This window comes from Nannospalax galili, unplaced genomic scaffold, assembly GCF_000622305.1.
Source record: "Nannospalax galili isolate Female #2095 unplaced genomic scaffold, S.galili_v1.0 scaffold646, whole genome shotgun sequence".
Taxonomy (NCBI): Eukaryota; Metazoa; Chordata; class Mammalia; order Rodentia; family Spalacidae; genus Nannospalax; species Nannospalax galili.
The window spans coordinates 2,153,264-2,179,155 of NW_008355279.1; the positions used below are offsets into that span (position 1 = coordinate 2,153,264).

General features: G+C 39.9%; 1 protein-coding gene across 1 annotated transcript in view; it reads left to right on the forward strand.

Moving 5' to 3' along the window:
* Slc22a16 (solute carrier family 22 member 16) overlaps nucleotides 1-25,892 on the forward strand; it is a 78,270-nt gene that overhangs the window by 32,612 nt on the left and 19,766 nt on the right. The window contains 3 exon segments of the mRNA XM_008852451.1: nucleotides 8,268-8,799; nucleotides 21,082-21,209; nucleotides 24,941-25,050. Of these exon segments, the coding sequence (XP_008850673.1) occupies nucleotides 8,268-8,799; nucleotides 21,082-21,209; nucleotides 24,941-25,050 (770 nt within the window).

Here is a 25,892-nt window from a genome sequence, read left to right on the forward strand (position 1 = left end):
ACAATGAGGTATTGAAGTCCCTCACTATTAATGAATTGGGGTTAATCTGGGTCTTAAAGTCCTGTAGTACCATTTTTATGAAGTTGGGTGCGCCAGAATTTGGTGCATATATGTTCATAATTGCAATATCTTCTTGGTCAATTGTTCCTTTGATCAGAATGAAGTGGCCCTCTTTATCTCTTCTGATTAGTTTTAGTTTGAAGACTATTTTGTCAGATATTAGAATTGCAATGCCTGCTTTCTTAGTTCCATTTGCTTGGAATATTGTTTTTCCATCCTTTCACCTTAAGTTAGTGCCTGTCCTTAAAAATGAGATGGGTTTCTTGCAAACAACAAAAAGATGGGTTTTGTTTCTTAATCCATTCAATTAGCCTGTGTTTTGACTGGGGAGTTCAGCCATGCACCTCCACACTCTATTATTTTTATTTTGTGTGTATGTGTGTATTGCCTGCATGTAGATAAATCCACCCATGTCTTGGAATGCCTGCGGAGGACAGAAGGAACTGTCAGATGCCCTGGAACTGAAGTTACGGACAGTTGTTAGCTGCCATGTGGGTGCTGGGATTCAAACCTGGGTCTTCTGCAAGAGCAGTCAGTGTTCTTAACTGCTGTACTCTCTCTCTAGCCCCATACTCTGTTTTCTATTTCATTCTATTGGTGAGGCTTTCTCCTGTTGTTTCTAATTGGCTTATTGAGTGTTTCACTTTTTTCTTCATTTTAGCCTGAGTATTCTTCAATATTTCTATCTCTTCTGAATTCACTCAGAAGTTTATCTCTATCATCTTTCAGGTCTTTGATTTCTTTGCGTGTTCTTTAAATTCGCTGAATTCTTTTATCATGTTTATAATTGTTCTTTTGAATTCCATGTCCTGTGTTATCTCTAGGGGGTTCTCACTGTACTCCTCTACAGGGCTTTTGGTACTTGATGGGGACATATTATTTGATTTTTTCATATTATTATTTTTTGCTGTGACTTTGGCATGTGGATTTCTTTTGTAGTTTCTGATTCTTGTGTGAGAATCAAGCCTTCCTTTTGTTGAGTTTAGGTCTGTTTCTGTTTGTATACTTTACGTGCCTTTGTTGTTTACTTGTTGAGTATGAAAAGCTGGTTGGTCTAGGCTTTGGGTTCTCTCTTTTGATTTTATATCTGGGGGCAGATAGCTTTAGTCCTGCTGCTCAGGAGTTCCCACAGAGGCCTAAGTCCTGTGAGGATCAGATGCTCTTAGGCTTCCTCCTAAAGTCTGGATCCCTCTAGTCAGCAGACAGTACAATTTGGGAGGCTTGCTAGGTAGAGGTAGGATTCAGGACTCTCAGGGAGTCAGGGACTGAAGCTGGTCTCAGGAATCCAGGGCAAGCAGGGAAGGAGGCTGGTCTCAGGAATCCCAGGCAGGTTGGTGATAGGGACAGCCAAGGATGAAGGCTGGTCTCAGGTATGCAAAGGCAAGTTAGGAGTGGGGGCAGGCTGTGAGGGTTTTAGGGAACTAGACTGAAGATTTGGGTTGGTCTGGGTGCAAAGGATTAGGAAGCAGTGGGGAGTCTGAGCCAATAGGGTACTCCAGAGGTCTGGGATGCCAAGAGAAGAGGTGGGCCAGTGCCTACTCCAGAAGGAGAAAGGGGATGTGGGAGCTGGGAGGTTGAATCAGGTTGTGGGAGTCAAATAAATAATTTTTAAAAGGAATGTAAAGAATTTGTAATTGCAAAGACAGCAGCTAGTAGTTCTGTCTCTGTTGAAGACATGGCTCTATAACCCCTGAGTGGTTTTTTGAGAGACTCCTGGACTATGAAAGAGCTACACAGAGGCACAGGTACCTAGGGAGTACACAGGTCCTCTTTGGAGGACTTATGACTTATAAGCAAAATTCTGAAGATTTCTTTTCAGTTTCTCAAAATGCTATGCATTCGTGGCTGGAGAGATGGCTCAGAAGTTAAGAACACTGACTGTTCTTGCAGAAGACCTGGGTTCGAATCCCAGCACCCACATGGCAGCTAACAACTGTCTGTAACTCTAGTTCCAGGGAATCCGATGACAGCCTCTTCTGTCCTCGCGGGTGTTGCACAACACGGGTGTACTTACCTACATGCAGGCAATACACTCATACACAGAAAATAAAAATAATAAATAAAATATTAAAAATTTTTAATATTCACGGAACCAAGAAAATGAGGAATAGGATACATCTAGAAAATGGGGCCTTGATTTTTAGTAACGTTCTCTTTGATTTTTCCACGGGAGATATATTTGTAACAAGATTTTGAGTACAGAAAGTGCAAGCGAGTTTGTTTGTTCAGTATACTTATTGATCTGTTCATGGAGTCCAATGCTAAAGGCCTGGCTGTCTCAGTAGAAGGGAAATGTAAAAAGTTAATGAGTCATCTTCAAACATAAATACAGAAATCCTATTATTTGTGACAGCACGGGTGGAACATCATTATGTTAAGTGAAATAAGCGGTCACACAAAGACCAATACCACACCATCTCACTTGTAGACTGAGAGTGGAGCTGTGGCTGCCAGAGGCTGGGGGAGTAGAGGGGAGGGAGAGGTGGGGACAGGTTGGTCAGTAGGCACTAACATAGATAGGGGAAATAAGTTCTGGTGTGTTACTGCACACCAGATGGTGGGTGATAATGTGCCGCATGTTCCAAAAAAGCTAGGAGATGACATTTCGAATATTTTTGCCACAAAGAAGCAATAAATGCTTGAGAAGATAGATATGTTTATTCTGATTTGAACATTATACATGTGTCAAAACATAACATGGTATCTCACAAAATGTACAGTTTTACGTCAAATAAATAAAAAGTGAGATTTGCACATTATAGTGCACAAATTATAAATATCTTGGAATACTGAGATGGCTCAGCAGGTAAAGCTGTCAAGCCTGATGACCAGAGTCTCATCCCTGGGACCCACTTTGTGGAAGCCAAGAACTGATCCCCACAAATTGTCCTCTGGCTTCCACATGCACATGGTGACACATGGGCCCATATACATGTATACACACACACACACACACACACACACACACACTAAATAAATAAATGTAATAAAAATAAATTTCAAGATGGATTTCTTACAAAACGTACTATGTAACCAATACTGCATGCAATACCCTCACATTTATATTCAGCATCAATAGTGGGGAGATCTCATTGAGGTCTTTAGGATCAGGAGCTTCTTTGTTCTGAGGGAAGAGTAAGGAACATTCCAGCAAAGTGGTTCAGTGGGCAAGAAGACCCTGGAATGAGAGAGAATTAAAGGTCCAGAGCATGGAGAGGATGGGAGAGGCAGTGATGAGGCTGAGGTGTGGCACCATTAGTCAGGACTTGGTAGGATGCTTAAAGGCTGTGGGGATTCACTGGAGGGATGCAGGAGGGTGAATGCTCACTTGGACTGCTGTGGGGAGGTAGAGTTAGGGTTGACATGAGGATGCTGTCAGTGGAGGTGATGAGCATGAATGGCGTCTGGAATTATTTAGGCAGCTGTGTACGAAACATGTGACAAGACAGAAGTGGGAGTGGATTCAGATAATGAGCAGTTCAGGAATTTGGACCGTTTCATTCTCTTGTCCCTTAAAGCCTTCCCTAACATATATTGACATCCACATTCCTGATCTGGCCTGGATGTTCTCTGATCTGTGAAACCTCTGAATGCCCTTTAAAAACTTTTAATCACATTTAATTTATTTTGAGCATGTATGTGTATGTGTGTATATAGGTACATGCATGTGACTGTACATAAGTAGAGGCCAGAGGTTAACTTTTAAGAGTCAGTTTTCTCCTGTGTATTGTCAGGCTTGGCAGCAGGTGCCTTTACACACTGAGCCATTCAGAAGGGCCTTCTGGATGCCCTTTCATGACATCCCATGGCACAAGATTTTATCTCCTCTATCACCCATTTTCAATTCTCCCTTGTGGGTTAGTGATTTACAAGGGTCTCTGTGCCCTTTGTTGCATTGCATGCCCACAAAATTAGCCACTGATCTCTTTGAGTATATGAGACCAAATACTATCTATTTAAAAATGTCAAAGTTGCCAGGCTGTGTGTGCATGCATGCGTACACATTCTTTTAAAAAACTTTTTAATTTAAAAAATATTTTACTTATTTTTATTTTATGTGTATGAGTGCATTGCCTGCATCTATGCAAGTGCACCCATGTCGTGCAGTGCCCATGGAGGTCAGAAGAGGGCATCAGATTCCCTGGAACTGGAGTTACAGATGGTTGTTAGCTCCAATGTGGGTACTGGGAACCGAACTTGGGTCCTCTCTGCAAGAGCAGCCAGTGCTCTTAACTGCTGAACCATCTCTCTAGCCCCAGCATGCACACACATTCTTGCATGCTTGCATGCCACAGAGCATATGTGGAGGTCAGAGGACATCTTGCAGGAGTTGGTTCTCTTCTTCCACCATGTGGGTTCTGGGAATTAAACTCAGGTTGCCAGGCTTGACTGCAGGTTCCTTTACCTTCTGAGCCATCTCATCAGTTCCCTTTTATCTTTTTGGGGGCGTATTTTTGAGACAGGGTCTCCCTGTAGCCCCAGCTGCCCTGGAACTCACTATGTGAACCATACTGGCCTTGAACTCACAGAGTTCTGCCTCTGTCTCCTGAGTACTGGGATGAAAAGCACACGCCACTGTGCCTGGCTCCTCCTTTACTCCTTTATCATTTAAATTTTTTCTTTATTATTTTTATTTTCTGTGTATGAGTGTAATGTCTACATGTAGGGTAGTGCACCCACGTCATGCAATGCCCTCAGTGGTCAGAAGAAGGTGTCGGATCCCTTGAAACTAGAGTTACAGATGGTTGCTAGCTGCTGTATGGGTGCTGGGAATCGAACCTGGATCCTCTGCAAGAGCAGTAAATGTTCTTAACCCCTGAGCCATCTCTCCAGCCCCCATTCTTTATCTTTTATAGATGATGCTTAGTAATCATTTTTGCTTGTGTGTGTATGCATATGATACAGGGCACAAGAACCTAAGATTACCAACTGAGGCCAACAGATTCTCTCAGTTAAGACTGTATAGGCTAAACATGCCTTTAGAACTTCGTTTTAAAGTTCTTTGAGGATAATGGCTCGGACATCAAAGGAGTAAGAGAAACTTTGGGGAAACCAGTGGTGCTTTAGGATAATTTTGCAAAATATGTCTTCTGGTTTGATTTTTGTTGCTGTGATGAAATACCCTGACAAAAGCAACCTTAAGGGAGAAAAGATTTATTTGACTTATAATTCCAGATTACAGCCCATCATTGTTGGGAAGTCAAGGCAGGAACTCGGAACGACCAGCCACATCTACAGTCAGGACAGAGAGTGACGCGTGCATGCCTGTTTGCCACTCACATGCGTGTACCCTGTACTCTGCTTTCTCTTCTTTTATACAGTCCGGGACCCAAACCCCAGGAATGATGCTGTTCACTTTAAGGCTGGGTTTCCCCATATCAGTTAACATAATCAAGACAATCCTCCACAGACATGCCCACAGACCAACCCAATCAAGACAATCCCTCACGGAGACTCTCTTCCTAAGTGATTCTAGATTTTGTCAAATTTACAATGAAAATTAACTAACCATCACAATAACCATGATTTTTGCTCTTAAAGTTCAATATGAAATAATTTTGTAGGAAAATTCTAATCTCTGCCACCCGGTGAGCTTTAAAACTGATTGACTGATCATTTGATTCAATCTTTGTTCATTTCAAGAGCAATTAAATATTGTTTTTATTATCTGGGTTTTGGCAAATTAAAGTTAGGCATATTTTATCCAGGCGTGATTGTGGAGGGCTGTAATCCTAGCACTGGGAGTGGGGATCACAAGTTGGAGGTTAACGTGGGCCACATAGTGAGACCTTTTCTCAAAAAATGAAGCATCAATAACAAAACAGCATATTTTAAAAATAAAAAAATTCTCCAATATTTTTATTGTGGTATCATAAAATTTGTCATTTTAAATATTTTAAAATGTGCAGTTCAGTGATATAAAATACATTCCTGCTCTTGCAATGATTACCACCATGGCTTTCTAGAATTCATTTTGCAAAACCAATACTCTTCCATTTAACAGTAATTCCCCCTTCTTCCTTTCCCTAACCTCTGACAACCTTCTGTCTTTGCTTCTGACTACTTCTGGGTACCACCTTTAAGGGGAACAGCAGCATTTGTTCTTTCATGAATGCCTTATTTCATTTAGCATACTATCCTCAAGGTTAATCCATGTTGATGTATCAGATATATCAGAATTTCTTTTAAGACTAAATAGCTGTATGTATACCCCACATTTTCCTTATTCATTCATCTGTTGACAGACACTCTGCTTGCTTCTGTATTGTGTGAATATGCTGTAACATGAGTGCACAAACACCTCTTTGAGATCTTGCATCCCTTTCAATTTTTTTTTTTAAGCAGGTGGGTAAACCCAGAAGTAGAATTGCTGGATCTTTAAATTTTTTAGGCAATCACCATATTGTTTTCACAGAAACTTTTTACTATTGACATCCTTATCAACAGTGCACAAGGGTTCCAATTTCTCCACATCCTCCAGCATTTATTTTGTGTTTTCTTTTTCTTTTTTAGTTGTTTAATGGATGTTAGGTGATATCGCTATAGATTTGATTTGTGTCTCCTTAATAGTGATTTCAAGCATTGTTTTATGTGTTTTTTGGCCACTTGACTATCTTCTTTGGTGAAATCTCTACTCATATAATTTGTCTATTTTTGAACTGAATTGTTCCATTCTTGTTTTGAGTTTTGAGAGTTCTCTGTATAATCTCTTATCAGATACATGATTTGCAAATATTTTCTCTAATTCTATAGATGGCTCTTTCACTCTATTGGTAGTATCCTTTGATGCACAGAAAAGATTTTATTTTATTTTGTTATTATTATTGTTTTGAGACAGGTTTTCACTGTGTAGCCCTGGCTGGCCTGGAACTCGCTATGTAGATCAAACTGGCCTTGAACTCACAGAGATCTACCTGCCTCTGCCTCAAGAGGCTGGGATTAAAGGCATGAACCACCACTCCTGCACGGTTTTAACTCTTACCAAATTCAATTTGTTTATTTTTATTGTTGTTGCCTGTCAAAGTATTAATCAAGTCTATTTTTCTTCCATTAGTTACTATAAATTTTTGTCCTTATTTAACAAGTAAGACATCATGTATACAGACATAGATATGTGCATTTAGAAGAGAAGTAAGTCCACCTCATAATGGAACCTTTAGAGTAAACAAACTAGTATCTAATATTTATATCATAAATAGTTTCTCAAGCTTGCCGTAGAGGTGGGGAGGGTAAGAAAAGGTGAAAGGACCCACTTAAAGAAAAGATGGGCCAGATGGAATGCTTGTTTTCTTTCTTACGTAAATGACTTTTCAGAGAGATTAGACTCCTCAGTAGTCATATATGTGCTATGTTCTGCATGACTGGGTGGTGGTGGATACAGAAGATGGCCAGCATGGTATAAAATAAATAAAATACTACATGAGACATTTTAACATTAAAGAAAGTGGGGGAACCAGGTGGTCCCCTGTCCCAAAGGACAAAGGGCTCTGAGTTTCTAGCCCCCAGAGTTTTCATTAGCATGGATGGGGTGCTCTAAGGAGGTGTTCAGGAACGAATTTGGGCAGATCAAAGGACATTTCTCTGCAGGGGCTCTGGAAACTACTTACAACAAAATGCGGTTTGTTTACAGGGTGTAGAGCAAATGGTCACAAAACAGTGTAAATTTTATTTTTATGTGTAAATTTTTATTTATGTGTATGAGTGTATTACCTGTAGGTATGTGAGTGTACCTGTGTCGTGCAATGCCACGGGGGTCAGAAGAGGGCTTCGGATTCCCCTGGAACTGGAGTATTTTATGTGTATGAGTGTATTACCTGCAGGTATGTGAGTGTACCTGTGTCGTGCAATGCCACGGGGGTCAGAAGAGGGGTTTGGATTCCCCTGGAACTGGAGTTAAGGACAGTTCATAGCCGCCATGTGGGTGCTGGGAATCGAACCCGGGTCCTCTGCAAGAACAGTCAGTGCTCTCAACTGCTGAGCCATCTCTCCAGCCCCAGGTATAACATTTTTATCCAATTCAAACATAAGGGGCACTGCTTCAGAGCCCGCATATGCGCACATGCCTATCTGGCTATCCAGTCATAAGAATTCTTGGCTAGTGGTGACTTTGCCCTATGCCAAGCATGCTTTAGAAGAGTTCAAACAGGGCAGTGGTCTCCAACCTAAATGTACTGTAAATGTTGACTCTTCTCACCTTTGCTTTTTAGGCTGCAGGTGGCTATCTTGTGGTGGTGTTTGTGTATGTAATGGAATTCATTGGCAAGAAGTCTCGAACATGGGCATCCATCCATCTACATACCTTCTTTGTCATTGGAATAATGTCAGTGGCTTTACTAGGCTATTTGGTCAGAACCCAGTGGCTTTATCAAATTATCCTCTGCACAGTGACTGTTCCCTTCATCGTATGCTGTTGGATGCTCCCAGAGACTCCTTTTTGGCTTCTTTCAGAAGGAAGATACGAAGAAGCACAAGGATTAGTCAATACAATGGCTGTATGGAATAAATCTAGCTCTTGTGATCTGGTACAACTTTTATCACTGGATGTAAATAAATCTCTTGTTAAAAATCCTTATGCAACTAAGAAGCACAGACTAGCAGATTTGTTTCATAACCATGAAATTACAAAAATGACTCTCATTATTTGGCTGGCTTGGTTCATGGGGTGTTTGGGATTCTACACTTTTACCTTGGACTCTCTTCTGCTAGAAAAACATGAATACTTACACCTCTTCCTACTGAGTAAGCAATTAAATCTGTACTTAATTATGACATCAAAGTAAACATTCTATGATGTTTTTGGCATGTTTTTATTATCTATTAAAACCAGGAATAATACTCCTAACCATATTATTATGATATCTTTTAGTGTTATTGCTCCTTAAGAAATGTGTACATTTTCATCTGAAAAAAGACAGCAGTAATAAGAACGTAGATCTCCTTCTTTTTCTCCCCACTTTCCTTCATCCCTTACCTATAGTAGCTTCTAGAATGTTTGGCTTGTACATACTCAACTCTCTTTCTATGCCTCTATATATTTAGTTATGCAAATGTTCTATGTTGTGACATGGCTGATATGTTCACTCAAATTGTTCTTGCTAAGTTGCTTTTCTTTTGATGTAATACTCCTTAAGATCTTCCAAATACCCTGAATTTAGAAATTTTAGTTGGTAAAATAGCTTTAATGTATGCAGCTATGATTAATGCTGTCATGTATGGTTAATTTTAAAGATATTTTATCTATTATTATTTTACGTGTATGAGTGTACTGCCTACATGTATGTAAGTGCACCCATGTCATGTGATGCCCAGGGAAGTCAGAAGAGAGTGTCAGATCCCCTAGAACTGGAGTTACAGATGGTTGTTAGCTGCCACGTGGGTGCTGGGAATTGAACCCAGTCCTCTACAAGAGTAGCCAGTGCTCTTAACCACTGAGCCATCTCTCCAGCCCCCATGTCTATATAATTTTAATAGCAAGTTAAAATGACTTTAAATAACCCAAGCTATAACTCCTGGGGTAACAAAATGTGAACTAAATGGAGTGGAAAGAGATTGATCAGAAATAGTATTTAACCATCTAATCTGAATTGTTTGTTCTTGTGTGAGCTGCCTTTATATTATCCTCAGAAAATCTTGCTTTTTCATTTTTTAATGCATAAATATCATACTTTCTCACCAAAGCATATTGATGACATATCTCTTTTTGTTTATTATCACTCAGTGGGAATTATGAGAGGATTGATTTTAAGAAGAAAAAGTACATTTTTGGGCAAACTAGCGAGTCTCTTAGAAGAGCCCACCTAAACTCCACACTCATTGTGAATGTCAATTTGAGAAATGATGCAGTTTTCCTAGAGGAGAGCAGCAATGGCAGGAGAAGCAGGTGGGGTGCAGTGTGTGTGTGAAGGAACTAGGAAGCTGGAGGCTCAGCTCTTCATGATAAAGATTCTTAATTTCAGTGGCCTGTGAGTCAGCTTTCTATCACTATGGCAAAACACCTTAAGTAATCAGCTTATAAAGAGAAAAAGATTCACTCTGACTCACAGATTTGGAGGTTTTAATTCATAATCAGTTGGCCTTGTTTCTGCCTGTTGTTGAGACAGTACATCATGTGTGGCAGGACTGTGTGGTAGAACAAAGCCTTTCACGTTATGACCAGGAAGCATATGGGGGGTAGGGGCTGGGTGCCACAGTGCTCTTCAATGGCTCCACTCCCCAGGGGTCTGAACTTCCCATTCATGCCATCCTGAGGACATGTGGACCTTGGGGAACTTCTACTATCTAAACTATAGCAAGTGTAGATTTAAATTCTCAAGGAACAGTCAGGGCAAAGTGGTGTAGGCCAGTAGTCCCAAGTACTCAGGAGACTGAGGTGGAAGGGTCATGCGCTCAGGAGTTTGAGACCAAATTGGGAAAAGTGAGATTCTGTCTTAAGCAATGAGTCTTACTATCAAGAAATTGGATGACTCCATATCTATAAACATGTCCACAGCCAAGGACACGTGGTTTTATCTACCTGTTGTTTGTGGAATTCGTGCCCTTACTCCTCTCACTACAGCCATTGCTGGTGGCTGTTTCTAGTCAGTTCTTCTCTGCTGTGAATTTTTGGAACAGCTTTGCATCACCTGAGATAGTTTGAGGCTGGTGGGAATGTCAGCTCCGGTTTTGGGCCACGTGTAGGTGCTAAACGCTTCAACAGCTCCAAGACCTACTTTTGGGATTATGTGATGAGAAGGGCAATGGGGTGGGGTCTGAGTTTCCTCAAGAGATGACATATCAAGAAGTAATGTCACATTGTCCCAGTTCCAAAAGGGCTGGGCTTCCTTGCTTGAACCATTTACATCCCAGCCAAAGTCAAGTCAAACATAGACATATTATCAGCTGGTACAACTGAAGACAGTGGAAGCTCATTTTAAATATCTCTTCTGCCATTTCAAATTGCTGCCTAGCTTTACAAGTCTCCCAGAACCTGGTTGGTGTCCTATATCCAGTCTTGTGTGACAAGCCCTGGGTGGACATGGCAGTGTGGTAAAAGGGCAGGGAAAGCTGCAGGAAAGGGACAGGGCCTCATGAAGATCCCACTTGCAGGCTCTGAGCTGTCATCATTCAAGTGGTATAAATCATTAATCTTAGTTGTAAAGTGGGGATGATAATTGAGGCCTTTTCCCAGGAAGGTTTTTTTTTTTTTTTTTTTTTTTTTTTTTTTTTTTGGTGTGTATGTATGTGGTACTGAGATCAACAGGGACTTGTACATGCCATGTAAGTGCTCTGCCACTGAGCTATGTCCACATCTCTTTTAAAAATTTTCTTTTATTTTTATCTTACATTGTATGAGTGTCTTGCTTGCATGTATGTAAGTGCACCTATGTCATGCATTTCCCATAGAGGCCAAAAGAGATTGTTGGATCTCCTAGAACTAAAGCTATGGGTGGTTATTAGCTGCCATGTGGGTGCTGGGAACCAAACCAAGGTCCTCTGCAAGAGCATCCAGTGCTCTTAACCAAGAGCCATTTCTCCAGTCCCCACATCTCTTTTTAAAATACTTTTATTTAAATTTTTTCTTGCATTTATTTACGTGAGTCTATGTGTGTATATGTATTTGTATGTGTGTGCGCATGTGTGTTGTGTGTATGTGTGTGTGTGTGTGTTGTGTGTGTGTGTGTGTGTACATGTCTGTGTGTCTCTGTGTGTCTGTGTGTGTGCGTGCCACAGGGTGCACGTGGAAGTCAGAGACTTTTGGGAGTTGGTTTTCTCATTCCATCTTGTAGGTTCCAGGGATTGAATTCAGGTTTTCTTGCTTGGCAGCAAGTGCCCTTACCCACTGAACCATCTCACTGGCTCCTAAGATGTTATCTTGAGACAGGAGCTCTTGCCCAGGCTGGCTTTGAACTCACTCTGTTCTGAAAGCAAGCCTTGAACTTGTATCTTCCTGCCTTTTCCCAATTACAGGCCTGTGCTGCCAGGCCAGGCTCCAGGAGGCTCTTTCGAAGGTCTTCTTTGACCGTGAAAAGTTCATAATGAACTCTAATGCAACAGAATAATAGAAGTGTGTGCTGTCTTGGACAGCTAGTGTGGTGACAGCGGGTCCTCTGACAGGGAATGCTTCTTTCAGAGGTGGCTGCTTTTCAGTTAATGGAGTGTGGATGATTCTCTCTGAGGAGTTTCAAAGTTAATGTTTTCCTTTTCCCAAGATAATTAAAAAAAAAATTTTTTTTTTAAATTACTTTTTTTTGGTCTTTTTGTGACAGGGTTTCCCTGTAGCCCCAGCTGTCCTGGAACTCACTATGTAGACCAGGCTGGCCTTGAACTCACAGAGATCCGCCTGCCTCTGCCTCCTGAGTGCTGGGATTAAAGGCGTGCGCCACCTTTTATTTATTATTTTTTTAAAATTTATGTGTATGAGTGTACTGCCTGCATGTAAGTGAGCGCACCCATGTCATGCAATGCCGTAGGGGTCAGAAGAGGGCTTTGGATTTCCCTGGAACTGGAGTTAAGGACGGTTCGTAGCCATCATGTGAGTGCTGGGACTCAAATCTGGGTCCTCTGCAAGAGCAGTCAGTGCTCTTAACCGCTGAGCCATCTCTCCAGCCCTGATAATTTAAAAAATTTTAAATCATATTTATTTATTTATCGTGAGGGGTGGGGTTGTGCACATACCGAAGCCTGCATGTGAGAGTCAGAGGACAATGTGCAGAGAAGTCGGTTCTCTTTCTCCAGTGTGTGGGTCCCTGAACTCATGTCATCAGGCTTGGCAGCAATGGAGTCATCTCTTCGGACCTGTTTTCACACTTATACAGTTGTTTTCACGATAGTTATTTATCTTCAATGATAACCACTTCTGCATTCCTAGTTTTTCTTTTTTTAAAATATTTTTTATTTTTTATTCTTTTTATTATTTTTAATTGAATTTTTGAATATTTCATGCAAAAAATCGTCTTTATATCCCCTTCCCCCTCCCCCTTTGACACCCTCCCATGCCACTGGAGTTCACACATTCTGTCATTTGTGTTAAGGCCTATTATGATTATATAAAGTTAGTGTCCCGAGATGTCCCTCAGTGCAAGTTCATCGACCAGGTCTTAGCCTATCTAGAGCATCTCCCTTCAAGAAGATCAGCTTTTCCTCAACCAGCAGAAATCAGCTGCCAATAATTCTTCGACTAAGATTAGAGCTTGCTGTTCATTTCCACAGTTCTGTGCTGGGCTTTCATCTGCCTAAGTTTGTATGCATCTTGTGCATGCTGACACTATTGCTGTAGGTTTGTATGAGAAGGGTCCCAGGCATCTGTAGGACCATTTCTGTATGGTCCTGCACCTCCTCCCTGGCTCTTACAATCTTTCCGCTCCCTCTTCCACAGTGGTCACTGGGCCCTGGGTGGGTGCACCTCAATGTAGGAGTCCTGTCCAAGGACCCACACTCTGTAGACTCTTATTCTCTCCATTTTGGACATTTGTGGCTTATTTGTGTTCCTGGACCTCTGTTGCATGAGGGAGCTTCATTGATGAGACCTGAAAGATGCATTATTGTTCTCTTCATCCCTTGTTCCATGTTCCCTGAGTCTTAGGTGTAGAGGTTGTATCCTAGATGTGCCACTTAGGCTTGGGCAATTCACAGAGATTCTCTGTGTGTGACCAGTGGTGTAACTCTGCAGTAATCTCTGTCTGTTTAAAAAGAAGTTACTTTGATGGGTGGTGACTGGGGTACTTGCCTATAAATTTAAGGATCCATATTTTGTACATGGTAAGAGATTACATTTGTCTAGGGATATGAGAGCCTTGGGGTTTTCTCTAAGATCTATGACCTCTCTAGCTATGTGTGTTTGGCTAATTTCATGATTTCATCTTTATTGCTCAGTAGAACTCCATTGTGTAAATGTGCCACATTTTTGTTAACCACTCATCAGTTGAGGGGAACTTAGGTTGCTTCCATCTCTCAGCCATTGTGAAAAGAGCAGCAACAAACATGGTTGTACAAATATCTCTGCAATAGGATGAGTTCTTTAGGTATATGCCAAGGAATGGATAACCTGGATCATATGGTAGGTTTGTTTTTAGTTTTTTAGGAGTTCCACACTACTTTCCATATGGGTTGCACGCTGGTGGGTTGCAATCCCACCAGCAGTGAATGAATGTTCCCCCACATCCTTTCTCTTAATCTTAGCCAATCTGAGTAAGGTGAAATTTTAAAGTGGTTTTAATTTGCATTTCCCTAATTACTAATGATGTTGAACAGTTTTTAAGATGTTTCTTAGCCATCTTTATTTCTTCCTTTGAGAACTCTCTGTTTAGATCTTTAGCCCATCTTTTAATTGGGTCATTTGGTTTCTTGATTCTGTGTTTTTTGAATTCTTTATATATTCTGGATATTATATATTCTGTCAGTTGTGTCACTGGTGAAGCCTTTTTCCCACTCTGTGGATTTTCTCTTCACTTTCTTGCTGTACCTATACTTTTTAGTTTAACGAGATCCCACTTGTTCATTATTGACCTTAATTCCTGATCAACTGATGTCTTATTTAGAAAGCCCTTTCTTATACCTATATCTTGTAGGTAACTGACAATGTTTGCTTCTAATAGTTTCAGAGTTTTGAGTTTCACACTGAGGTCTTTGATCCATTTGGAGTTGACTTTTGTGCAAGGTGAAAGATAAGGATCTAGTTTCATTCTTCTACAGGTGGAGATCCAGTTTTGCCAGTACCATTTGTTGAAGATGCTGTCTTTCCTCCAATGTGTGTTCTTGGCACCTTTGTCAACTATTAGTTGACTGGAATTGCATGTACTCAGGTTTGGGTCTTCAATGATGTTCCATTGATCTGTGTCTGTTTTTGTGCCAGTACCATGCTGTTTTTATGACTATAGCTCTGCAATGTAGTTTGAGATCTGGTATAGTAATCCCCCCAGCGTTGCTCTTTGTGCTCAGGGATGCTTTGGCTATCCAGAGTCTTTTATGTTTCCATATGAATGTAAGGATGTTTTTTCCTAATTCTGTGAAATATTTCATGGGTATTTTTATTGGGATTGCATTGAGTTGAATTTTGCTTTTGGTAGGATGGTCATTTTCACAATATTAATTCTTCCAATCCATGAGCATGGGAGGTCCTTCCATCTTCTGGTGTCTTCCTCAATCTTTCTTTAAAGATTTACAATTTTCATTGTAGAGATATTTGATGTCTTTGGTCAGGTTTATTCCAAGATATTGTAATTTTTTGCAATTATTGTGAATGGGAAGGTTTCACTATAATCTTTCTCCAATTTCTTGGTATATAGAAAGGCTACTGATATTTGTAGATTAATTTTGTAACCTGCCACTTTACTGAAAGTGTTGATCAGTTGTAGGAGTTTTCTGGTGGAATATTTGGGATCTCTTAGGTATAGTATCATATCATCTGCAAAAAGGATAATTTGACCACTTCTTTTCTAATTAATATTCATTTAATTTCCTTCTCTTGTCTTATTGCTCTACCAAGAGTTTCAAAGAGTGGAGATAGTGGACAGCCCTGTCTGGTTCCTGATTTTAATGGGAATGCTTCCAGTTTTTTCCATTTAGAATGATTTTGGCTGTGGGTTTGTTGTATATAGCTTTAATTATGTTGAGGTATGTTCCCTCCAGTCTAATTCCTTTTAGAACTTTTATCATGAATGCATGTTGAGTATTGTTGAAGGTCTTTCTGCACCTATTGAGATGATGATGTGGTTTTTGTCTTTGAGTCCATTTATATGATTTATGATGTTTTTTGACTTGTGTATATTGAAACATCCCTGTATCTCTGGAATAAAGCTGACTTGATCATGGTGAATGATCTTCTTGATGTATGTATGTATGTTGTTTGCTAGTATTTTGTTGATAATTTTTGCATCTATGTTCATTAAGGATATGGGTTTCTAGTTTTCTTTTTTGGTTGTGCCTTTACCTGGTTTTGGTATTAGAGTGATGCTGGTTTCATAGAAAGAATTTGGGAGTTCTCTCTCTGTTTCTATCATTTTGAATATTTTAAGTAGCATTGATTGGAGATTTTCTTTAAATGTCTGGTAGAATTCTGCTGTAAATCCATATGAGCCTGGACTTTTTTAGTCGGGAGGTTTTGTATTACTGTTTCGATTTCCTTATATGATACGAGCCTATTTAAACTGTTGATCTCTTCTTGGTTTAACTTTGGTTGTTTCTGTGATTTTAGACAGCCATCCATTTCTTTTAGGTTTTTTAAAAAAATATTTTATTTATTATTTTTATTTTATGTGTATGCGTGTATTGCCTGCATGTAGATAAGTGCATCCATGTAGTGAAACGCCTGCGGAGGACAGACAAGGCTGTCAGATCCCTTGGAACTGTAGTTATGGACAGTTGTTAGCTACCATGTGGGTGCTGGGATTTGAACCCAGGTCTTCTGCAAGAACAGCCAGTGTTCGTAACCACTGAGCCATCTCTCCAGCCCCTTCTTTTAGGTTTTGAAATTTAACAGAGTATACTGTTTTCAAAATAGTCCCTTATAATGTTCTGGATCTTTTTGGTGTCTGTTGTGATGTTTCCCCTTTCATCTCTGCTTTTATTCATTTGGATTTGCTCTTTCTTCCTTTTGGTTAACTGGGCTAAGGGTCTACCTTGTTTATCTTTTCAAAGAACCAGCCCTTAGATTCATTGACTCTTTGTATTGGTCTCTTTGTTTCTATTTCATTAATTTCTGCTCTGATTTTTGTTATTTCTTCTATTCTTCTTGGTTTGGGTTTCATTTGTTCTTGCCTTTCCAGAGTCTTGAGTTGGAATGTTAAGTCATTTATTTGTGCTCTTTCTGATTTGTTACTGTAGACACTTAGAGCTATAAATTTCCCTCTTAGGTCTGCTTTTAAAGTGTCTCAGAGGTTTTGTTGTGTTGTATTACACTTTTCATTGAATTTCAGGAATTCTTTTATTTCTTTCTTAATTTATCCTTTGACCCAGTCATCATTCAGGAGTGTGTTGTTTAATCTCCATGAGTTCGTGTAGTGATTAGGGCTTCTTCCAGTGTTGATTTTAAGCCTTATTGCATTGTAGTCTGATAGAATGCATGGAACTATTTTAATATTTTTGTATTTGTTTAGGTTTGTTTTGTGCCCCAGTATGTGGTCAGTTTTAGAGAATGTTCCATGGGGTGCTGAATAGATCTTTGGTGCTTGGGTGGAAGATTCAGAAGATGTCTGTTAGGTCCATTTGATGTATGGTATCATTTAATTCAGATGTCTCTCTGTTTATACTTTGTCAAGTTGACCTGCCTAATTGAGACAGTGGGATATTAAATTCCCCTACTATTACTGAGTTGAAGTTAATCTGTATCTTAAAGTTCTGTAGTGTTGTTTTTATGAATTTTGGTACACCAGAGTTTGATGCATATATGTTTATTATTGTAATATCTTCTTGGTTAATTGCTCCTTTGATCAGAATGAAGTAGCCCTCTTTATTGATTCTGATTAGTTTTAGTTTGAAGTCTATTTTGTCAGATATTAGAATTGCAACCCTTGCTTGTTTCTTAATGCCATTTGCTTGAAATATTCTTTTACATCCTTTCACCTTAAGGTAGTACCTGTCCTTGAAAGTGAGATGGGGTTCTTGCAGACAATAAAAAGGTGAATTTTGTTTCTTAATCCATTCAACTAGCCTGTGTCTTTTGACTGGGGAGTTCAGTCCATTGATATTTAAAGTTGTTATTTAAAGATGTGTATTTTTGTTGCCATCATTTTGATTACTGTTTGCATTCTTTGTCTAATTTTGTGTTTCCACAATTATATCTTCATTTAGTTTCTTTCTTTTGCCCCTGGTGTATAGTTGTTCCTTTCTCCATTCTTTGTATTGCCTCAAGTATTTCTTTGAAGGGCTGGTTTTGTGGACATGTATTCTCTCAGTCTATTTGTGTCTTGGAAGATTTTTCTTTCCCCTTCAACTATAATAGATATTTTTGCTGGGTAAAGTATCCTGGGTTGGCATCTATGGTCATTTAGTAATGGAAATATCTTGGTCCAGGCTCCTCTGGCTTTAGTAGTTTGCATTGATAAGTCAGCTGTAATTCTGATGGGTTTTCTTTTATATGTGAGTTGTTTCTCTTTTGCAGCTTTCAGTATTCTCTCTTTGATCTGTACATTTAGTGCTTTTACTATGATATGCCATGGGAGTTTCTTTTCTGGTCATATCTATTTGGTGTTCTATGTGCTTCTTATATTTGTATGGGCATGTCTTTCCTTAATTTTGGGACATTCTCCTCTACAGTCCTGTTTAAGATCTGGTTGATACTGTTAACCTGAAATTCTTCTCCTTCCTCTATGCCTATGATGTGCAGATTTTGTCTTTTCATATTTCCTGCATATTCCATTCCTGAGTCTTAAAAAATTTTTAATAATCTTTACTTGAGTGGTCCAGTTCTTCAAGTTTATCCTCCAGTGTTGATATTCTGTTTTACATTTCACTCATTCTAGTGGTGAGGCTTTCTCCTTTTGTTTCACGTTGGCTTGTTGAGTTTTTCACTTTCTTCTTCATTTCAGCCTGAGTTTTCTTCAATGTTTCTATCTCTTTTGTGAATTCAGTCAGAAGTTTATCCCTATCTTCTTTTAGTTCTTTGATTTGTTTGTTTGTATGTTCTTTAAATTCATTGAATTCCTTGATCATGTTTGTTATGTTCTTTTAAATTCTGTGTCATGGGTTATCTCTAGGGGTTCCTCCTTGTAGAACTCTTCTACAGGACTGGCAGAGTTTGGTGGGAACATGCTGTTTTGGTTTTCTATATTATTATTTTTCTGTGGTTTTGGCATGTGGATTTCTTTTGTTGTTTGTGCCTCTGGTATGAAACTCAAGCCTTCTTCTGTGGAGCTGAGGTTTGCTTCTATTTGTATTAGTGGTGTGCTTTGGTTGTTTTCTTATTGGGTATGTAAAGCCAGTTGGTCTAGGTTCCAGGTTCTCTCAGATTTTATTTTGCAGGGAACTGATGGCTTTGGATCAGCTATTCAGGAATTCCCACAGAAGCCCAAGTTGGGCTCCAGTCAGATACAGTCTGGCTTCCATCTAATGTCTGGACCTCTACTACCAGGCACTGGAGCACAATTTGAGAAGTTCACTAAGGGAAGGCCAGCTTTTGCCACTCTCAGGCAGCCTGCTAAGGTCTCAGCCCCTACCCCACTGTAAGGCAGAGAGCTCTACCCCTGGCAAAGTGGGAGGGGCCTCACATAATCCCAATTAGGGGGTTGGGCACCATGAGATTTGGGGACGCTTACCACCATGCGGAGGCCAGATCCAGGTGCTCTACTAAGGTCTCAGCCCCTCCCAAGATAATTTTTTTGAGTGGTTACTGTTGAGTTTAATTTTTCATGTATTACCAGGTAATGCTCACTTAGAAAATAGGCATCTATATCAGGGAGGTGTTTTAGAAGTTGTGTGAGATACAGAGATCTGGACCCACCTCTCCAGGGCTTGCACTTATAGGACTGAATTATGACCAGCAGAAAGCAGTGAAAGCTTCCTAAAGGAAGTTGTTGGGTTTGCTCTGTTTTGCTCAGAGATCTTTCAGGTTGCCTCTTACTTGATGTTGCATGGTAGTTATGACTTATTTGTTTTAGATCTAAGATCTATGCTTTGATTCTACAAGGAAAGATTTTTTTCATGTGCAAATGGATATATAGATTTATGGATTCAGATATTTTCTTCCTTTTGTAGAGAAGTAAAGTGAGAAGTTCAAGACAACATACCTGTTCTGATGGGAATTTGTATTAGATCAAAAAGGTTTTACTTTAGGTCTATAATCTATTAAATGGGGCTTGGGATGTAGCTCAGTTGGTGGAGTGCTTGCTGAGCATGCATGAAGCTGGGTTCGATCCTCAGCACTGTAAAAACTAGGGTCTGTTGGCTTGCATCTGTAATCCAGCATTCAGGAGGTAGAGGCAGGAGGATCGGAAGTTCAAGATGGCTAAATAGTGAGTTGGAGGCTAGCCATGGGATGCACAAGACCCTGTCCCAAAAAACAGAATTTATTAAATAGTTCTCATTAGTTAATGTACCTAATTAATAGGAAGTTTCCTACTTTACTTTTGTCAAAGATTAAGTCACATCAAAAACTTAAAAATTTAGAAGTTTGTTGCACATACAAAAGAATTATTTTCAACTGGAAGAACTTATGGCCCCATTTCAAGCATAGAAGAGGAGGCAGCTTGACCTTTTTTATGATTGGCTGTTATCCACCAACATTCTTTTAGGATCAGCATATCTGTTCAAACCCTTGTCTCGGGCTGTCAGGTTTAATTTCACTGCCTTATGCTAATAAGGATGCAAAACTGACATGTGTTACCTTTGTGATTAGAGGTAGATCACAGATATCAGGGTGCCTTAGGCTTATGTTGTTTGGTTATGTTTGAGTGGCCTGGTGGTAGTGGTAGGGGGTTTTACCTAAACTGTGGATTCTATTTTTATTTGTCTTAAACAATTTCTAAGTTTGGAGTTACAGATACAAAAAAAAAATTCCAACATAAGAAATGTAGTTCTGTTTCTTTCTTCATTCATTCAAGAGGCCTGACCTCCAGGCACCACACAGTCCTCGTACACTTGGCCCCTAGGACAATGTAAGGGCTTTGGTGAATTTTGTGAGCCTAGTGGTTTCACAGTAAACATTTATCTTGCTCCACTGAGTTAAAAAGAGGTAAAGCATTCTACCACTTAGGTAGTTCTTAGTTCTTAAAGACCCCTGGAAGGAGGCTGGAGAGATGGCTCAGCAGTTAAGAGCACTGGCTGCTCTTAGAGAGGACCTGGGTTTGGTTCCCAGCACCCACGTGGTGGCTAACAACCATCCATAACTTGAATTCCAGGGTGTCTGATGCCTTCTTCTGGCCTCCACTGGCCTTGCATGACATGGATGCACTTACAATCATGCAGGTGAAACACTCATACACATAAAATATAAATATATAAAAATACTCCAAGGTTGTTGATTCCTTTTGGGTGGTAGGCTATGCCACAATGGGGCCCCTGTACAGCTGGGCAGCCACCCTCACAGAGAGATCCTTTGCTTAATGACAGGTGCTATGGAAATTACTACCTACTTTATTGTGTGCATCTTGTTGGAGAAGGTGGGAAGAAGAAACTCTCTGGTCTTCTTCCTTTTGTCGAACTCGCTGATCTGTGGTGTGTTTATGGTGATACCCCAGGTGAGTTATTTTGTTTTATTTATAGAATGGCTGTGACAGTTTCATGGGAAGACGTTTAATATTGTATGGTAAGTATGAAGACCAATTCAGACATGTGGCTAGAGTATATAATTAATATGTAAAGATGTCTTCTTAAAAAACACATTTCTTTCCGTATGTAAATGATATATTTGTTGTGGGGAAAAAATAAGAATTTTGTAAAGCCCATAATCCCACTTGCCAAAGATGTTTCATGTTGTATTTTATAAACAGAACAGTTTTGTGTGAGGGAGGTTGATCACACCTGCCAGTGATTATGGAACTTTGTTTCTTTTTGATATAGTTTCATGTAGGCCAGGCTGGCTTCAAACTTACTATTATAGTCAAGGATGGCCCTGAACTTCTTATCCTTCTGCTCTACCTCAAAATGCTGAGGTTATTGGCTTGCACCACCACACTCAATTTTACCTGGTGGTGGAGATTGAACTCAGGGCTTCATGCATGCTAGGCAGACACTCTACTAACTGAATTACATCCCCAGCCCAGTACATGGAAATTTATTCACTTATTCACTCAACAAGAATTGATGCAGCAAGTATTATGTGACAGTTACTGAAGACCAGTGAATTAAATTTCTGTACATGAAACGAGTAACTTGTGTCAAGTGTGAATTAGAGAAAAAGGAGAAAGATATTCAGGATGATGTGCCTCTCAGAGGTGACATGTGATCCATGTTAAATGAAACAAGAAGAGCAGTGATAAGCTATTGAATTGACACACAATTGTATGAGACTTATTAGAGTGAATGGTGCTCAAGGCCATGATTGGGCCTCAAGGTGGGAAAGAGAGCATTAGACAGAAACAATACAATAAATGTAGATCTAAACATGATGGTGACTTAAAGGAAAGGAGAGAGTTCCCTTTAAGGGTTGAAAATATTCATTAAGAGTAGGAGGGAGGGAGGGAGGGAGGGAGAGAGAGAGAGAGAGAGAGAGAGAGGAATGGTGGCCAGTGTGGGGGTGGGAGTGGAGTCGGAAGACTTCAGAGAGCAACTTTCAAAGAATGTCCCTGAGCCAAAACCCTCTGAGGACTTTTTATAACATTTTAGAGATGGCAGGAAGTTTCACATCACTTTAGTGATTTGGCTCAGCATAGCATATATGACAGAGAACATGGAGGAGCCAGGTATCATGAATTGAGAGCTGTCATATCACAGTACAGACTGATTCTTTTTTAAAAATTTATTTATTCATTTACTTTTATTTTGTGTGTATGAATGTTTTGCCTGTGTGTATGTAAGTGCATCTGTGAGTGCAATGCCTGCCAAGGCCAGAAGAGGGCATCGGATCCCTTGGAACTAGAACTATAGAAAGTTATTAGCTGCCATGTGGGTGTTGGGAACCCAAACCTGGGTCCTCTGCAGGAGCAGCCAGTGCTCTTAACTACTGAGCCATCTCTCCAACCCCCACAGACTACTTATCTTAACTCTGTCCCAGGGAGAACTGCAGAGAGATTTGGCCTGATTCAGTCTGTGGAATGTGGCCTAAAGATGCAGGCCCATGTTCTCACAATCAGAAAACTGAATGAAAGATGCTTGAGAACATCTGAAGGATATAATAAATCAAATATTCATAGTGTCTCTGTTTTTCCTATAGCAAACTGATAGTTTCTTAGTATGTATCAATGTCCTGAGAAACTTGGGTTTTAAAAAAATATTTTTATTTTTTTTAAAATTATGTGTTTGTGTGTGTGCCTGTGTGTGGGTGTGTGCACATGAATGCAGGTGCCCAAGGAAACCACAGGCATCAAATTACCTCTGAAACTGTATTTATAGGTAGTTGTGAGCTGCTTCATGTGGGTGCTGGGAACTGAACTCAGCTCTTCTGAAAGAATAGTACTCACTCTTAGCTGCTGAGCTGTCTCTCCAATCCTCAGAACCTTGTTTTTTAAATGCAGTTTCTTAATGAGGAGAGATGCCTTAAGCTGTGGAAGCAACTTTCTCATTCCTGTACTCGGCAAGCTGTACCACTTGCAGTACCCATAGTATCTAGAAGAGACCCTCCCTTCAATGGTATCAGAGCCTATATTTTAATTCTTGATTTGAATGCTGTGGTTATCATAACAATATTTTAGAATGTAGCAAATTTCTCCAACAATTACATTTATTAAGAAATAGTATACCAATATTTAGAGCAAAGCATTTTAAGTTTTGCATATTGTTTGAAGTTTTCGTAGCACTATCTAATTACTAGGGTCGGTGAACCAAATGTTTTATGTTGCTAAATTTCAAGGTGATTTTCATACAGCTAATATACATCAATACTTTCTTTCTTTCTTTCTTTCTTTCTTTCTTTCTTTCTTTCTTTCTTTCTTTTTTTTTTTTGAGACAGGGTCTATGTAGTTGCAGCTGGCATGGAACTCACTCTGTAGACCATTCCAGCTGGCTTTCACAGAAATCCACCTGCTTCTGCTTCCTGAGTGCTAGGATTAAATCCATATGTCACCACAGTGGTGATCTACGCCTTTTAAAAAGTAATCAAGTTGACTTGATGATGGTTGCTTTGAGGTTCCAGCAGAACCCCAGAAATTTTACATTTTGTAGTAATGGAGAAGAAAGGAGAGTAGCTGCTAGAAACTTCTAGACATAGAGCAGTACTCTACAACCACAACTATAGCTCTTCTAACAACAAAACTTCTCCCTTAATGATAATGTCAGTATAGTACAAGTTATTTTATTAAATCTCAGTAATTGGGGCTGAGGATGAGGCTCAGTGGTACAGTGCTTGCCTACCATGTGGAGGCCCTGGGTTCAGTCTCCAGCGCTGTAAAAACAGAAACAAATACATCCATTCATTCAATGAATATTGTCTACAATAACAATGACATTAGCAGTTTTAAGAGGCATCCCCCCAAGTCTCAGCAACTTAACATAGTATAAATTATATCTTGCTCAGAGAAGGTTTGGTTGGGTATCTGATTAGCTATAGTGAGACTTAGAGAGGTGGTGGTCAGTTCCAAGAAGTCATTCAGGGCTACCACTTTTAATAGTGAGCTCTGAGGTTTGGGAGCTTGGCATCCAGCTCTCAGATGAGGGAAGAGAGAAAAAAAAACTCTCAGAACATGGAAGGTCCTGTCAGCTACCCTGGAAGGGGAACACGTTGGAGACAGCAGAAAATGAGCTGGAGACAGTAATTGAGAGGCTTTGAGGGATATGTCACGCCAACCAACTAAGCAGCCAAACAACAGTTATCTCTTTTGAATTATTTTCTGGAGATAATCTATAAGCCAGAATTTACTGCCCCCAAAGTACATTTTGTTTCGAGGCTTCCGCTGTATCAAGGAGGGGAAGGGCAATTATTATACAACCAGCACCACTTGGATGAGTCTTACCCCAGTCTTCCCAACAGACCTTTCAAACCGTCCAAGATTAGGAAAGGGAGCAGTAAAACTGATTTAAAAGTTTTTTTATTTTTGTTTTATGTGTATGAGTGTTATACCTGCATGTATGTGAGTGTATCTGTATGTGCAATGCCCGCAAAAGGCAGAAGAGGGCATCAGATCCCCAGAACTGGAGTTACAAATGGTTGTTAGCTGCCGTGTGGGTGCTGGGACCTGAACCTGGGTCCTCTGCAAGAGCAGTCAGTGTTTTCAACTGCTGAGTAATCTCTCCAGCCCTAGTTTCAAGTAATTTTAATGCCTAAATTTTCATTAAAAGTGTCATTTATAATAAGTTTATTCTGTTTCCCCCCTAGAATAACTATGTTTTGAAAGTAGTGGTGTTCTTGGCTGCCAAAATTGCCATAGGGTCAGCATTTGAGCTCCTTTATGTTTATACAGCAGAGCTGTATCCAACCATTGTAAAGTGAGAATTCTAAATTTCTGCTATATATCTGTTACTTTTCACTTGCATGACATTTTGTTATATTTGGCCTTTAATACAAATGCTTTCCTTTCATAGGTGTTATCCAGAGCTCTGAGATATGAGAAAATTACGTGGTGATATTAATTTTGACTCTGAGGCATTGTTTCTAGCTCATTAGCAAGGAAATTAAGATGGTTATTTTGAAAGAACACTATTATCCTAACATCAAATCTCAAATGAAAGGGATGTCCACTGACTCTTCATGTGACACAAGGCTGATTCTCTCAGAACATGTCTCTTAGTGTTCTGATGACAATTATTTGCTAGGGCTTCATAACAGTATTGAAGTCAGGGTGGCTTAAACAGTAGACACAGGACCGGAGTGATGACTCGGTGATTAAGAGCCGTTTTTCCAGAGGACACAGGTTCAGTTCCCAGCACCCACATGGCAGTTCACCATCTGACACCCACCTCTGGCCTCTGTGGCACACATGTGGCATGCTTACATATATGCTGGCAAAATACCCATATGCATAAAATAAAAAAAAATTTAAATTATGGAAACAATACAATAGACAGTTTCCCCACAATTCAGGAGGCTAAAAGACTCGGTTCAAAGGGTTAGCAGATTGGGTTCATAATCACTTTTCTCTGCTAACGAATGGTGCCTTCTCACTATGTCTTCACAAGGTCTAAGCTCTGTGGGCACTCTGGATGGCTCTCTGTCTTCTTATAAGAGACTGATTCAATTGTATTAGGGTCCTTATTTTAACTGAACCTCCTCTCTAAAGATGCCGTTTCCAAATTCTAAGACATTGGGGGCCACCTGCATTTTGGGGGGG